Source organism: Ursus maritimus, unplaced genomic scaffold (genome assembly GCF_017311325.1).
Source record: "Ursus maritimus isolate PB19 unplaced genomic scaffold, ASM1731132v1 scaffold_1, whole genome shotgun sequence".
NCBI lineage: Eukaryota > Metazoa > Chordata > Mammalia > Carnivora > Ursidae > Ursus > Ursus maritimus.
In genome coordinates, this window is record NW_024423343.1 from 5,137,625 (window position 1) to 5,151,700 (window position 14,076).

General features: G+C 48.3%; 1 protein-coding gene across 6 annotated transcripts in view; it reads right to left on the reverse strand.

Annotated features, from left to right (window-relative positions):
* The window catches only part of AGAP1 (ArfGAP with GTPase domain, ankyrin repeat and PH domain 1), a 530,765-nt gene that overhangs the window by 259,390 nt on the left and 257,299 nt on the right, over positions 1-14,076 (reverse strand). For all 6 annotated transcript variants that reach the window (XM_040638726.1, XM_040638724.1, XM_040638725.1 and 3 more), the window contains exons 7-9: positions 11,074-11,201; positions 9,757-9,912; positions 2,998-3,090 (exon numbers count right to left, since the gene is read on the reverse strand). In XM_040638726.1, coding sequence (XP_040494660.1) covers positions 2,998-3,090; positions 9,757-9,912; positions 11,074-11,201 — 377 coding nt within the window. The remainder of the gene's footprint in view (positions 1-2,997; positions 3,091-9,756; positions 9,913-11,073; positions 11,202-14,076) is intronic.

The window sequence follows — 14,076 nt, forward strand, 5'->3', positions numbered from 1 at the left end:
AGCTGGACAAACATGAGTCTGGGGGCAGAGCGTGTTGCCGGCCGCCTTGTTTGTGTCCTAAACCAGCTGCTACAAGATTCCTGTGAGGAGGGGGAAGAAAGAGTCTGTGATGATCAAAAACACTGGCCGGTCCCAGACCCATCACCATCACCAGCCCCTGGGGGGTCGCTGAGGATCCAGGACAGTTTCTCTGCCGAGGGGCAACGGACCCATGAGCCGGGATATGGGGCTCCCATGCGCAGAACAAGTCCTGAACGTGGCTGTGCGGGAAGGCCAAGGGCCCATGCTGGGGAGAAGGACATGGTAGCAAAGGAAACCAAGGTGGGGCAAAGCGAGCCCTCCCAGGCCTGGAGCACATGAGCGGGACGCCATGGTCCCCCGAGAAATATGTCGTGGCTGGCCATCTTGGAAGTTTCTTCTCTACATAGGCGTAATGTATCTGTCTGAGGTCAGGGCTCACTTGTTTAATTTAAAACACGTAACTCCGCTTTCTAAGCTTTCTGAAGGCTTTTCCCAACTGGCTATGGAGAGAGCACAGGTGCTGGGGCGAGGGGCTAGGGTCCAGACCCTGGCCCCATCGCTTCCCTAAGTGGCCTGGTCTGGAGTGCTCTCCCTGTCCATTTAAAGCAAGGACACCACAGCTACCTCACCTGTGGCAGTGTGGAGGGTTCATGGGGTCGCTATATGAAAAGCACTTAACCAATATTAAGCACTCATCTAACTGTTCGTTTCCTCGACAACAGGTCTGGCCAGTGTCTAGAAAGAACATGCCGGCCACTGGCTCCTTCCTCTGCACTCCTGCTTCTCATTTCCGCTGGTTGAAGTCACCACTCGGGGAGGGTTAGGAATTCAGACGGTCTCTAACGATCTCGATCCTTTACAAACCGGGCACACGTGGGCATGTGAGATAAATCTGTAGGACCATCTATAAACCCACATCAATCCCTGCGACCCACAGAAAGGCTCCAACAAAGGTGCCCCGAGCATGACTAATTGGAAAACCCAGTTTTGCTGGAACTTAAAAAAAATCTCTCTGGAATCTCCACATCCCGGTGTTTCAAGGGACTCTGATTATCATCCAGGGCCCATTTCACAGATGAGGAATCTGAGGCCTGGAAGGTTCTTCCACAGGAGACTCTGATCTGACAGGTGTGCACTTCTAGAAGGGAATCTGCCCGTGGCTGCACGTGGGGGAAGCCACGAAGGACAAGGATCTGAGCGTGCTCCTGAACCACGACTCCTCGGGAAATCAGACCATGATTTAGATTTCAACAAGATTATTCTGAACATTCACAATTGAAAGGCTTCCAAAGACTGGATAATACTCATTTTACGCTTGATGGTCAACTCCAGTCGGCGCACATATTGAAAACCTAGCCTGTACAGCGGCCCCCTCTGCAGATGAGCAGGGTATGAACTGAGGGAAGGCTCCAATTACGCCAGGGGCCTGCCCCGCCCGCGTGGAGGGCGGCACCCCCACCTAACAATAGGTGTGAATCAAGGAAACGGTATCTAGAATTAAGTTTTAATATTCCCAACAGGAAATGTCCCAGGACCCATGTTTTAAATGAGAGAAAAGGAGTTAAATGATTTTCATAATTCCAGCTGAAACAGAATCAATAGAAAAATCACACGTTAAAATCAGCTCCTGTAGACAGCTTGGTGTACAAGTAAAGGCACACAAAGAGAAGAATAAGCAATGATGTGTGTGGACCTCGACAGTAAGAAAACCATTTTAGAGTGAGGACATCACCCCCCAGCCAAGCGGAGGGAGAAGGTTTTTTCTCCATGGCGCCCGGAGCCAGTCCGCACATTTGTGGCCCAGGATCTGAATGTTTCCGGAGTCCCCGCTCAGGCCCTGACCAAGCTGTTCCCATCCGTCCACGCTGAAACCACCCGGCCCCAGCCATCGCTGCGTTCCTGCTTGGTTCAGGTGGCTGAGGCCGTATTTGTACACTGACTCCAGCCCTGGAAGGGCGGCCGGTGCCAACCGGAGTCCCGGAAAGGTCCAGAAAACTGTCTGGGTGCCCACGAAAGAAGCCGGCAAATGGGAATCACCCAGAGGGACAAAATGGTCACAGCCATGTTCTTAACAGGCAGAGCTATTATCCTGCCCGCAGATTTTTTTTTCCCTCTCTCAAGCAGAATGCACTCTAAATCAATTGGACTTCTTCCACAAAGTAAAAGATGCTATTTCCAGGAGCCACAGTGCTGGGTCGAAGTCTTTATTTTTATTTTCCTTGGAACTATAATAGCAAAATATGTCACGTGAATTCCCATTTTACTTGAGACATAAAGTAATTTGGTACCCGGTTTCTGGGCTAATGAAAACCTATTCCAGGCTAGCGACATAGGCCAAAACAAATGCTTGAATTCAAGTCCTGTTGTGTAATGAGGAAGTTTAATTAAGGCCCCACATTACAGCTGTAAATGTTCCTTTATATAATAAGGTCTAAATGAAACTGAACGTAATCAAAGTTACAATTCCTTCATTAGCAAATTACAAACAAGAGCGCGCAGCTGACACACCGGCTATGATTATCACAACTAATTGCCTCGTTGTTACAAACCAGCCTGAAACAGTGTTCAGATGTCCGTCTGCGAGAGCAAATTAGGGCCACATCGGGCTATTCCTGTGATCACAAGGGGCTCTTGTACGGCGATCTGATTTACCCCTGTCGACTGGCGGCCAGTGGCCCAATCAAAGCCGAGCTACAAAGGCAGCCTTTGAAGCCAGCTCAGCCTCGAAACACACTCCATATGCAGCGGGCAGACTGCACTTCATTAGATCTGTTGTCACATTTTTCCCTCTTCTTATTCTAATGATCCTATTTTAATACACACAGGAACCTCTTCTAATTGATGTCAAGTGAGTGACTTCTACATTCATCAACAGAGCACATCAAACAAACCTTGGCGCACGAGCCGGCATCACAGCAAGGAGACCCGAGGTGCATCTCCAGCTCCGGGAAGGGAGAAAAGGGGGAAGCTGCGTACCTGTTTAATTGGGATGGCTCGACCGCTCCCGATGCTGTCCGCGCGGCTCTCCAGGCCTTTCTTCTCTTTGTCTGGGTCACTCCCTTTCCGAGACTGCAAAGCAAAAATAAAGTTAGCATTTGGGTAAGGGCTGCTGTGGCTCACGGATCTGCAGGCCTGCCCTTCTCCGGACAGTTACCGCGAATCCCTGTCCAGAACCCACGGACGACGCAGGCGCGGGCACACACATCCAAGAAGCAAGCTGTCGAGTACTTCGTTCCCACCGACCCATCGTTTTACGGAGAATTTTCTAAACTTGTCCCCCTACTTTTCCTCCACAAAATAACCTTTTAATTCCTTCTTACAGAGCTCAAAATTCAATCACTAGAAACCGATGGACCGTATAGGGAAGTAACGCCCAACAGGAAAGCGCAGTCTCAGCTGCAGCTAACCCAGCCGAGGAGAACGGGTCTCCTCGCGGCTGGCTGGGGAAACCTTCCACACAAACGTGTATGTGGAGTTAACGTCTGAAGGATTTTTACATTCTACGAACGGCGGCGTGGAGCAATTTAACGGTGCACCCTTCATTCGTATCAAGGTGCCGTGAACTTTTTTTTCTTCATTGCTTCTGGACGGTTAGAAAGCAGCACATTCAAAGTCAAACTAGCGTTACTACACCACAAAAAATAACAAAGGGGGGAAAAAAGTTGAAAATCTCTTTTTCGACAACACATCAGTACTTGGGGAAAAATGAGCAGCTCCGTCTGCCAGTTCGCAGAACAGTCTTCTTGGCGGCGTTGTTGACATTGTGTGACCCGCCCGGGAGCGGGCAGGTGGCCACGTGCCGCCCAGGGAAGCCACGACCCCGAGTGCACGGCGACTTCGGGAAGCGGAAGGAGCACCACAGCTCAGTCTCCATCTCCGGATGGCATGAGGAAGTGTGAGCACAATGATTTTCTGACAGATTTATTTTATTATGAGAGAAAGATCTGAAACTCGTCCTCCTTAATAACTGTGCTGACAAGTGACAACTTCACTCCATTACTTTTCAATGGGAACATTACTCACGCAATATTGAAAATGGAGAAATATTTTCATGTGCTTTTCAAATCTGAGATGATATATGAAATGAACAGACTTCGTGGTGTCCAGTGCTGCAGCGAGGAGCTAATGGAATCCAGTTTCAAAGGGTGTGAGACAGAGCAGTTGATTTTTTTTTTTTAAATATTAAAAGGGGCAGTGTCACGGGGTGTAAGAAAGTCCCCACGATGTGAACTCTGACGTGGCACTTCAGGGAGCACGTGTGCTCATTAGGAAACAGCCCACTTTGATGCGTGTGAGAGCCAACATTTACTGAACACCTACTACGTGCAAGGCACTGTCCGTTTTTGTTCTTTAGGGTAGTAGAAAAGCCTGGAACGAGGTAATGGGAAATGAAAAAGCCACAAACAGAAAGTTGCAGAAAAATGTAAGACAGAGTTTGTCCGTTTGGGCTGGGAGAAAATGGGAAATGATTCCTTGTCATGAATTTTAGCTACAGGGTAGGGGCTCCCTTTTCTCTTTAATTAATTCTTTAATTAATAATGTTCAGTTAGAGCTACGAAATACCCCCCTCAAATCTCCTTTTGCCTTATCTTAATGCACGGGCAAGTTGGAACTTCAGGTTTCTATTTGTAAAAGAAGATTCAAGCTCCCAATGATAATACAAAAAAACTGTTTTGTTTTTTAAATCAACAGAGGTCATTAATGGGACTCTGGAAATATGATGAATTCCAAATTTCCAAATTTTGAAAATCCACGTTCATTATTCTCTGTTAACCAGAATAATTAACAAAACAAACATAAAAAAAATTAACCTCAGGGCAGCACATCTGCCCCCCCCAATCTCTCTAGTTCTCCGAGCAGGACTCCCAGATTCCAGGGAAGCAGGCTGCCGGAGGACCAAACTGTCTGATCACACGCACTGACGTGAATGACCCTGAAAGTTAGGAAGACTTCACCACTAAAATGGCACAGAAATTCCCTGACGACTATAAGGTTCTGGCGGGGAAAGCCAGGACACGGACGTTTCAGGGCGGGTGCCGTGCTGAGGGGCTGGCAGAAGGGTCTGCCGCACCCCCGCCCCAGGCTGCGGTGCCTGCCAGTGCAACGGACACCCAACTGCACGGAGACAAACCCTACACCGTGGCGCACGTAAATCTGCAGTGAGACCTCCCGAGTCTTCCGCTAGCCCGGAGACCACATTGCCCACAGCACAGCCTTCTGCTCGTGCTGAAACCGCTCCGTGAAATCCTCCGGTACAAAGCGGCTCTGGGCACCAGCTGCGTGTGTCACGAGTGACGGTGCGCGGGGACCAGCCAGACGCCCGCAACTGGAAACTAACAAGAGTTGACCGCGCTCAGCGCGGGGGTCAGCGGCGAGCCCGGGGAGAGACCGCGACCCTCGCCAGCCCCGAATATGGAAGAAAGAAAGGTTAAAGATAGTCTCGTTATCACCTCCTTCTTTGCACAAATGTTTACCTTTCCCCACGTGATGCAAGAAGCCACGGAGGGACACGCCATCAACTACCTGGGTACGGGGACAGGAAGCAACGCTGCCAGGAGCCCGCACTATCACACAGAAGCCTGCTTTCCCCCTTCACCCCACAGCGAGCCTTCGACTAGGACACAGCGTGACAGGACCCACGCTTTCCTCCACCACAGACAGAACACAAATGGCGCTGTTCATACCATCAACTTTGCTGTCTTACTTTTACAGCGGGTTTCTGGGGATCTTTTCACACTGTGCTTACCAGGTATGCTTGGCTGTTTAATGGTATCGGTGGGCGTGACCGGGAGCTTTTAAAAGGATCATGTAAATGACAGTGTTATTTTAAATTCTGAAAAGCAGCAAGGCAGTGCCCAGGGATGGGCTTGTACTAGAGTAAGTTTAAGATGTGCATATGGATGATAAACACCAAATTCAAGGTGATGCTGACCCTCAGGCAGGGAGCCGGCCGGGCTAGGGGCGGGGGGGGGGGGGGCATATATTTAGGAGGCACACCTGGAAGCCTTCAACTTTTACCCAAGATGTGTGATTTCTGAAAGTAGCAGCAGCCGCGGCAAAATGAGTGCATTTGATGAGTCCCATGTAAGTATGTGCCTGTGTTTTTTATTCCTGTCTCTGCATGAAAATGTTTTGTAATAAAACATTTTAACCACGTGTACATTAGGGCAACTACACTAAATTAACTGCTCTAAGAGCCTACATTACAAAACCAAAAATTGAATGGACATAGCCTTTTAATATTTCTTTCTCAAAACAGTGATTTTTTCCAAAGAAATCAGCAAAACAAGATATAATTTAGCTTTTGATTAATTCCTACTGCAAATATAACATAATTTGCTACTACAGGAGCAATTTGAAGTTTATTCTAATTTGTGAAAAGTGCATGTGATTTTTGTGTAAAAATGTGCATATATGCAAATAAACATCTGGGACTGCAAAACGTGAGCCCAGAGTGGTACGTTACAGGTCTAGTTTATAAAATTTATAAGCGCAGTATTTGAAAAATGATGTGTGTACTACTTAATTAACTCTGGCCTCTTTATGACGGTCTAATAAATAAGGTGGGGAGTGCTCCTTCCTCTGGGTGTTAGTCCCAGTCTGCACGGATTTTTACTAAGATTATTCGGCCTAGGGCATATCTGTCCTCCTACCAGACGTTTTTTAATAAATACACATTTCCCCAATTTAAGCCAATAATTACCAACAACTGCCAGGGATGAAGAGTCTATGAATTTTACATATTTAAGAATAGGTGCAAACTTGTAATAATGAAAATTTAGTTTCTTAATTGCTACAATTTCAAAACTAATTTGCCTCTTCTCATTCCTTGGATGACACTGACATCTAGTGGAGTTCCTATTTCTAAGATCTTGAACTTAAAAATGCCCACGCATCACCATCAACCTCACCGTCACAGTTTTGTTTAACGTCAATCCTAGTAATGACCCACATTTGGGTCCCGCCCCGGGATTTTAGCCTTTTTCCTTAAATGCCATGATGCAAACCCACTGTAGTGTTTGCTTCTTTCATAACCCCAAATTTGTATTCCCTTTAAGAACAGCTGCATGGCTGGACTCAATTTCTGAGACGGTTTACTCTCAACACTGAAAGAGAGAGAGTAAGCAGTGAAAACGCACAGGTTTACAGGCAGGCTCTGGCATCATCACACACGTTAATTACGATATAATTAATGGGGATTTTCAATAACCATAAGGATGGGTTTTTATTGGCTCTGTACATCTCCCGCCCGGCCTGGGCAGCTGGGGGTCCTGGCCTCTTTTTGGATGCCTGGGCGCTGCACGCGCACTCAAACTCGGCCTGGAGAAGCAGGGCGGGGGGGGGGGCACTTAAGCTTCACTTTGTTCTCCTCTTGCCCCTCCTTCTCCAAAAATACTTTGTCTGGGATGCGGGTTGACTTTGGTAAGAACTACTCCTGACAGACAGGAAAACCCATCTCTGAAGACAGCAGTGGGGAAGAAGGTATTCATTAACGGAGTTATTATTTTTGATTCCTCTTTGCCTTAAAGTTTCTCCTTTGTATGCAACCTGGGTTGTCATGGTTACCTAGTGGGCAGGGTCCAGGATAATGTTTTCTGGCACATTCCAACTCCAGAGCCACCTTCTGAAGAGTAGAAATGGGTATGTGCTGCAGCTCTCTCTCTAAACAGCCCTCCTTTTAAAGAGACTTCCTGGCCACTCACCTCTTTCCTTAGAATAGAAACCAAAGCCGATGGCCAGTACACACGGCCCCTGGAAGGTGTGGTGAGCCTGTGTGTTTTCTCCCTGACAGGCCCTAAGAGGTGTGGCAAAGATAAAGAAGCCCCCCTGGTCCGTGTCTGGAGCCCTCCCTCCGCCCAGGTACACTGGCGTCCCGCTCACCGCTAACCGTCTCCACGCCTTTGGAAATTGGATTCCCAGGTCCGTGAGTCATGAGTGAGCTGGCAGCCCATTGGACGGGTGACACCTCAGCAGGCGGAAGGCCCGGCCTGGGGGCAGAGAAGTGCGGCCAGTGTTGGGCAAGCTGGGAACTGCTGTTACTCCCGGTGTGTGAATCATTTCACGGGAAAGCCTCTTGCATCATGCACGAGTTTAGAACAAGATCACGCATTCCCCGTGCTGTAGAAAGCTGAATACCTCCCTCCCTGTGGGCCACACAGTCCTACAAGTGCCTTTGCTTATTCACACTGTCAGAAGTCCTTTCCACAGCTGCAACGGTGAAGACACAGAATTGAAATCCATGCCACAAAGACACTTCACCCCCATGGGGGATTCTTCCAGCAGCACCACTCACGGAGAATGCTGTGGTTTCCAGCTCAGAGAGGCTAAGGAACTTGAAGGCTGGGGTCTGGGTCTGGTCTGTCTGGTCCTCGCTCTGCAACCCCAGCAACAGCGTCCGTCAGAACCGATGTGGCCAAGGGCAGTCAGCAAAGGAAAGGGGAGGGTCCATCGGCAGCAGATCTTGGCAATTATGATTCTCCAATGGGAAAACTGCCTCGAACACGGTAGGAAAGGCATGGGGGTCTACTGTGCTTGGCAGCCACATACAAGAGCACAGATGCCATCTCTAAATAAGGTGGCTGGTCAGCAGGGGCTCCCAGCCACCCCTGCAGAGCCCTCCCTTAGTTCAACACAGGAAATCCTGGACTCATCTGCAACTAAGTCAGCAGTAATCACCCAAAAGGAGAAGTCCAATGGTTTAAAACAGGGTACTACTGCCATCAGGGGCCAGATGACTGGGCTGCATTGCTGACCCGGGCTTGCAGGATATTCAGCGGCAACCCCAGCTGCTACCCGTGACTCAACCTGGCTCCCAGTTGTAACAACTCAAAATTTCTCCGGAAACTGCCAGGTGTCCACAGGGAGCAAAAGCACTGGTTGAAAAGCATATACTTGTAATGCACGGTCTGGTCCCAGGAGGGAAAACGTTCTTCTGAAGTCAAATGACTCCAGTCACAGGCCAGCAGTTTTGCCTGCAGCTCTGGGCTCAGCCACAGAGCTTCTCATGATTGATTGGTAATGTCTGCTGGGTGCAAGGGAAGGGATGCGGTCGGAGCACTTTTCCCTCCTCGCTAGTTCAGGGGTTCTCTGCATCCCCATTGCCCTAGAGAGCTTTTAAAAACTGCCAATGCCTGGGGCCCACGTGCAGATCCTGAGCTCATAACCCTAAGCCCAGAGAGATGAGCTGCAGGCTTCAAATGCTCCACGAATGACTCTGAAGAAAAGTCCAAATGGAGAGCCTCATGTCAAGGAGCCTCTGAGAAGCACTGAAGGGTCCTGGTGCCGAAGTCACCCCCCTCCCCCCGGGGTAAATCCTCAGACGCCCCAGCCCGAGAGAGGGGGGTCCGTGCATCACAGGAGCTGATGCATCCCATGGGGAAGGTTAGAGGCACATGTCTGGGAATTCTGGCACAGTTTTGTCATCTTGTACACAGAGTGACAAGTCTCTCGCTAGAGACCGGGGCAATCACGAGATAATAAGTACCTTCATACAGCCCCTCACTCTTCATTTTGACACATGCATCTGAACTCCCTGCACACGGAGAAATTCACATTTTCCTCAGTACCCAAACCGTTGCTTCTCATCATTTTGTTAGACTTACACAAAAATCAGTGCTATTCTCGTTCATTTAGTCTGCATTCTACAAATAACACTAAACCATCTGGAACTAATAGATGGACAGTGGTTGACGTTCTCCAAATCACTCAAATTTCTTCCCCGGGGAAGACACTCACGGTGAAGAGATTGGAGCGGCGCTTGGACTGCTTCCGGACAGGTGTCGGCGTGTTGGCAGTGGGAGGGACGTCGATTCGCAGTTCCTTCTGGCTGGTGCTTGGCGTCGACGGGACAGAGGAGGAGTAGTCGCTTAAGCTCCCACCTCCGTTACTGGTCTGAAACAATGGAAAACCAAGGTTTTACTAACAACACACTCCAGGACCCTCACGCCACCACCTTTGCGGGGTCATAAGTGACAGGGGAGCAAGTCACACTGAAGGGAGGCCTGCATGACAGGTCGGACTTGGCTAGTTGATTAGCATCAAGTAAAACATGGCCTCGTTCTAGAACATACCAGTCATTTCATAAAGGCATGCCTTTTTATCTACGAAAGTGACTTGAGAAAGAGAAGTCTCTGTCATTTGATTTAAAAATTGGGGGGGGGATTAAAATGTAATTATGTCCTATTTCCTCTGAAAGATGAAGGGGTCGGCTGAACTAAATGGGCTCCAGTGCTCCCTCACGGCTGAAATCAGACGTGGAAAGAGCGCTGTTTGGCTCAACAGAACCCAATGCACACTCTGAAAATCTGAATACTTTTGAAGACATTTAAAGATTCACAGAAAATGAGATGCCTACAGCGGAGACAGCTACCATCCTCCAGTCCACCTTCACAGGCCCCTACTGTAAATGCCATCACTTACTGACTTCCCCAAGGAAAATGGAAGCACCATACCAAACCCTCTTGCTGTAGCCTTTTAAAAAGTCCAATATAACACCTGCCGGAGAAATGTTAAAACACACACGCAAACAAAACCAAGTCAATGGTTTCCTTAGCAGGCCATGAGTCTGGTTCTTTAAAGTGACAATTATTTTGCTTGCTTCCAAATACATAATTTGCCAAAATGTTACTCTGGAAAGATGTAACCTAAGGGAGATGGAGTTGAGGGCTGCTACCGAATTTAAGCACATAGTGGGATTACCGCTGAGGTTTATCCGCAACTGTTCAACCCACGAGTGGACCTGAACCAGGACCGAAGGAGGGTAATTTAAATCAACAGCAAAGACAGCAGTGCACACCTCGAGCCTCCGCCCAAGCCAGCATGCCTCATAACACAGGCAGCATGAAGACGGAAACATTGAAGAATGATTCCCATAAAATCCACTTGGCCACAGCAGTTTCTCAAGGAAATGTGAAGTCAATTACCAACATGCTGTTATTTATAAAATTGAAAAGACCAAAAAAAAAAGAGAGAGCGATCCAGCTCAGAACTGGCTGAGGGCACCCTTGGACCGGCTGGCTCCCTGGTTCTGCCGTGCCTTTCCGCCCCACGTACCTGGCTTATGTGCACGGCGGACACCTGTGCCGAACAGACAGACGAGTGGCTGGGGGAGTTGGGCAGCGACTTGCAGGGCCCGATGGACAGCTGCTGCTTCTTCCTTGTGGCCACAATCTTCTGGGCAACTAGTGGATGGGAGACAAAAGGGATCCATGTGAGGCTGGTTTCCAAATACAGGGAATGTGGCAGAGACCGCTAGCTGTCCCCACGATCCACTACTCCCTTCCTCCGCAGTAACCGAGCTCCTGACTCTGGGCTGGGCACGGGACCGCCAGAATACATATGGCATTTCGCAGAGCCTCCTCCACCTTGTTCTCCTGCACCCCGGCTAAGTGCGGCCACTCAGGCAAGCGCTGGCTGGTAGGATGACAGTCGAGGGGTCATGTGGCAGCTTCCAGGAAGCTTCCTTGAGAGGGCTACCCTTGGCCCGTTTCTTCCTTCCATCTTTCTGTTTTTTGCTGCTGAAAATGCACAGATGAGAGCTGCAGCCTCTGCAGCCATGGTGGGGACAGAAGCCACGCGTGATGGGGACAGAAGCCACGCGTGGTAGGGCACAAGACAGAAGGAGCTGGCCTTCCGGCTCCACCAATGGCCTCGGGAGCCCTGCCCTGACCACCTCAGAAGCCCTGACCATCAAACAAAACAAACAAAAATACACGCCTGTCCTGTTCAAATTATTCTAACGTTATGATTTTTTCCAGTTACTTGCAGCAAAAATAATCCTAAATAAAACAGGGTAATTTAACCAACCCCCTCCCCATTGAAAATCAAAAATCTATTTTTTGCACAGCCTCAAGAATCACTCTTAACTTTATAAGCTACTGCATAAGACATGTAATTATATCAAAGACTTTATTTAAATACATTACCACACACATCGGAAGTTTATCTTAATCAATACAAATCTAAATTCAACCAGCCATAACTTCTCTTGGCAAATGGGCTCGCTGATAAAGCATGCTGGATTTAATTGGAAAGGAAGTCCACAAGAAGAAAACTCTCCCCACACCAATAGGTGTCACTGCAGAATAACTACAGCTTTTGTCTGAATAGATGTGTGTCTTTGGGGACCGGCTGTAATGAAGTTCGATGGTGTTCAATCCTTGTCTTGGTCCCGAAAGCCGCTATTTTTAAAGACGCCCGTGCAAAGGAACACACCGTCGTCCCCGGCGACAGGCTCTAACATTGAAGGAGCGCCACAGTGTCCGCAGTCTCTTTTCGAAATGAACAAAATTTTAATAGGGAACGCGTTTGTCCACAGCTTATGGCTTTCCTATAAATGAATGATCGTGCAAATATGATGAAGCGAAAATGCAAGATGTAAAAAATGGCTCTCGGAGACGAAGCAGCAGCTTCATTAGTTACACCCCGCCTCCAACGGGCCTCTTACTCCGAAAGGATGATATCAATTAATTTATCTTCCCGCAGTGTATTGATTACAAGCTTCGTCAGCTAATCATGTTTAAATTACAGAGGAATATCGCAGCCTTCTGTCATTTCAAAACCATTGGCGTATCGATCTGGGGTCTTTGAAGACGTATAACATTTTAAAAAACATTTTAAAAATCATTATGTGAACTCAGAAATAAAATCTAAGCTCAGATTCCAACAGCTGCAAAACATGGGTCACGCAGGCAAAGTGAACTCCCAAGCCCAAAAGTCACGACTATCGGGGTGATCGCCAACAGACTTTTATTTTGAGGAGGGAGAGAAAGGGGGTTTTTGATGACCAACACAGAGGCGTTTCTGTTTTACTCCCAGCCTCAGAGCTGCTATTCTGCTGGGTGACCGCACGCGCTAGAATCTTCCAGCTCGCGGAGAGCACACAGAGCCAGAATGGAACGCAGCTAGGCTGTTCGGAGAGCTCTGTAGGTATTTTCTGTAGATGTTTTCTGTGTGAAAGGGAGATGTGAGAAACTTTCTAGGACAAGTCAAATGTGTTATAAAATCCTCATTTTATGAAATTCTAAGTGCAAATGAGCATTCCACCTCTCCTGGTTGGAGGCTGGAAGGAGTGAGCTCGTGGCCAAAGAGAATGTTTTTACACTGAGGCTTCTCCCCGAGTGACAGACAGCTGTATGAACATGAGCCACACGTTAAGTACTAAGATTCTTCTGTTTCATTGTTCTACCACATTAATCACATAAATCGAAGCGACAACTTCCAAGAACTGTAGCGTCCTGTTTTTACTTTACTAGAACTTTTATTCATGTTTGTTCTATTTTCCTACCTCCCCCATAATTTTTGTCTTCCTGTCTCGATAAACAATTGGCAAAGGGAAATGATTTACAAATATTTGTCCTAAAATATAAAGACTGCTGGGCTCTGTGCTGGGCATGGAGTCTGCTTAAGGCTCTCTCCCTCTCCCTTTGCCCCTCCCTCTGCTCACGTTCTCTCTAATAAATAAATCTAAAAAACAAACACAGACCGCTTTAGAGCCGTAGGATAACCCATGCAAGTAGGGGACACGTAATGACAAGCAATGCAAGCATGTGACTCCAGAGTAAGAACAGCAAGAGAGGATGGAGAAGACCACGTGACTGTCTTATAAGGTGGGCCATCCTCCCCGCCAGAGTGAAAAACAAAATCTCCCCTCTGGTTAACTGCTGCTGCTGTTCCTTGCTGAATGCCCCAAGGATGTGAAACTGAGGGGTGGTGTCTCTGTGTGTCTCACTTCAACACCTTCCAAGATGAACCGTTCAGCTGTGCAAAGGCTACGGTGACCACTGCCTGCCAAGATGGTGCCATGGTCCATCCCTCAGATGCCATTGCTAAAGCCAGGGTGAACCCATAGGAGCCAGCCCCAGGGTAGCTAGGATGGAGGGATGGAGGGATGGACGGACAGAGGGATGGAGGCACAGATGGATGGATGCACGGATGGATGGATGAGTCTCCCTCCCCCACAACAACTCACAGGCAGTGGGATGCCAGAGGGAGGCAATGCTCTCCTGAACATACTATAATCATTAACAACTCATGAGGTTTATAACATTGAAATGT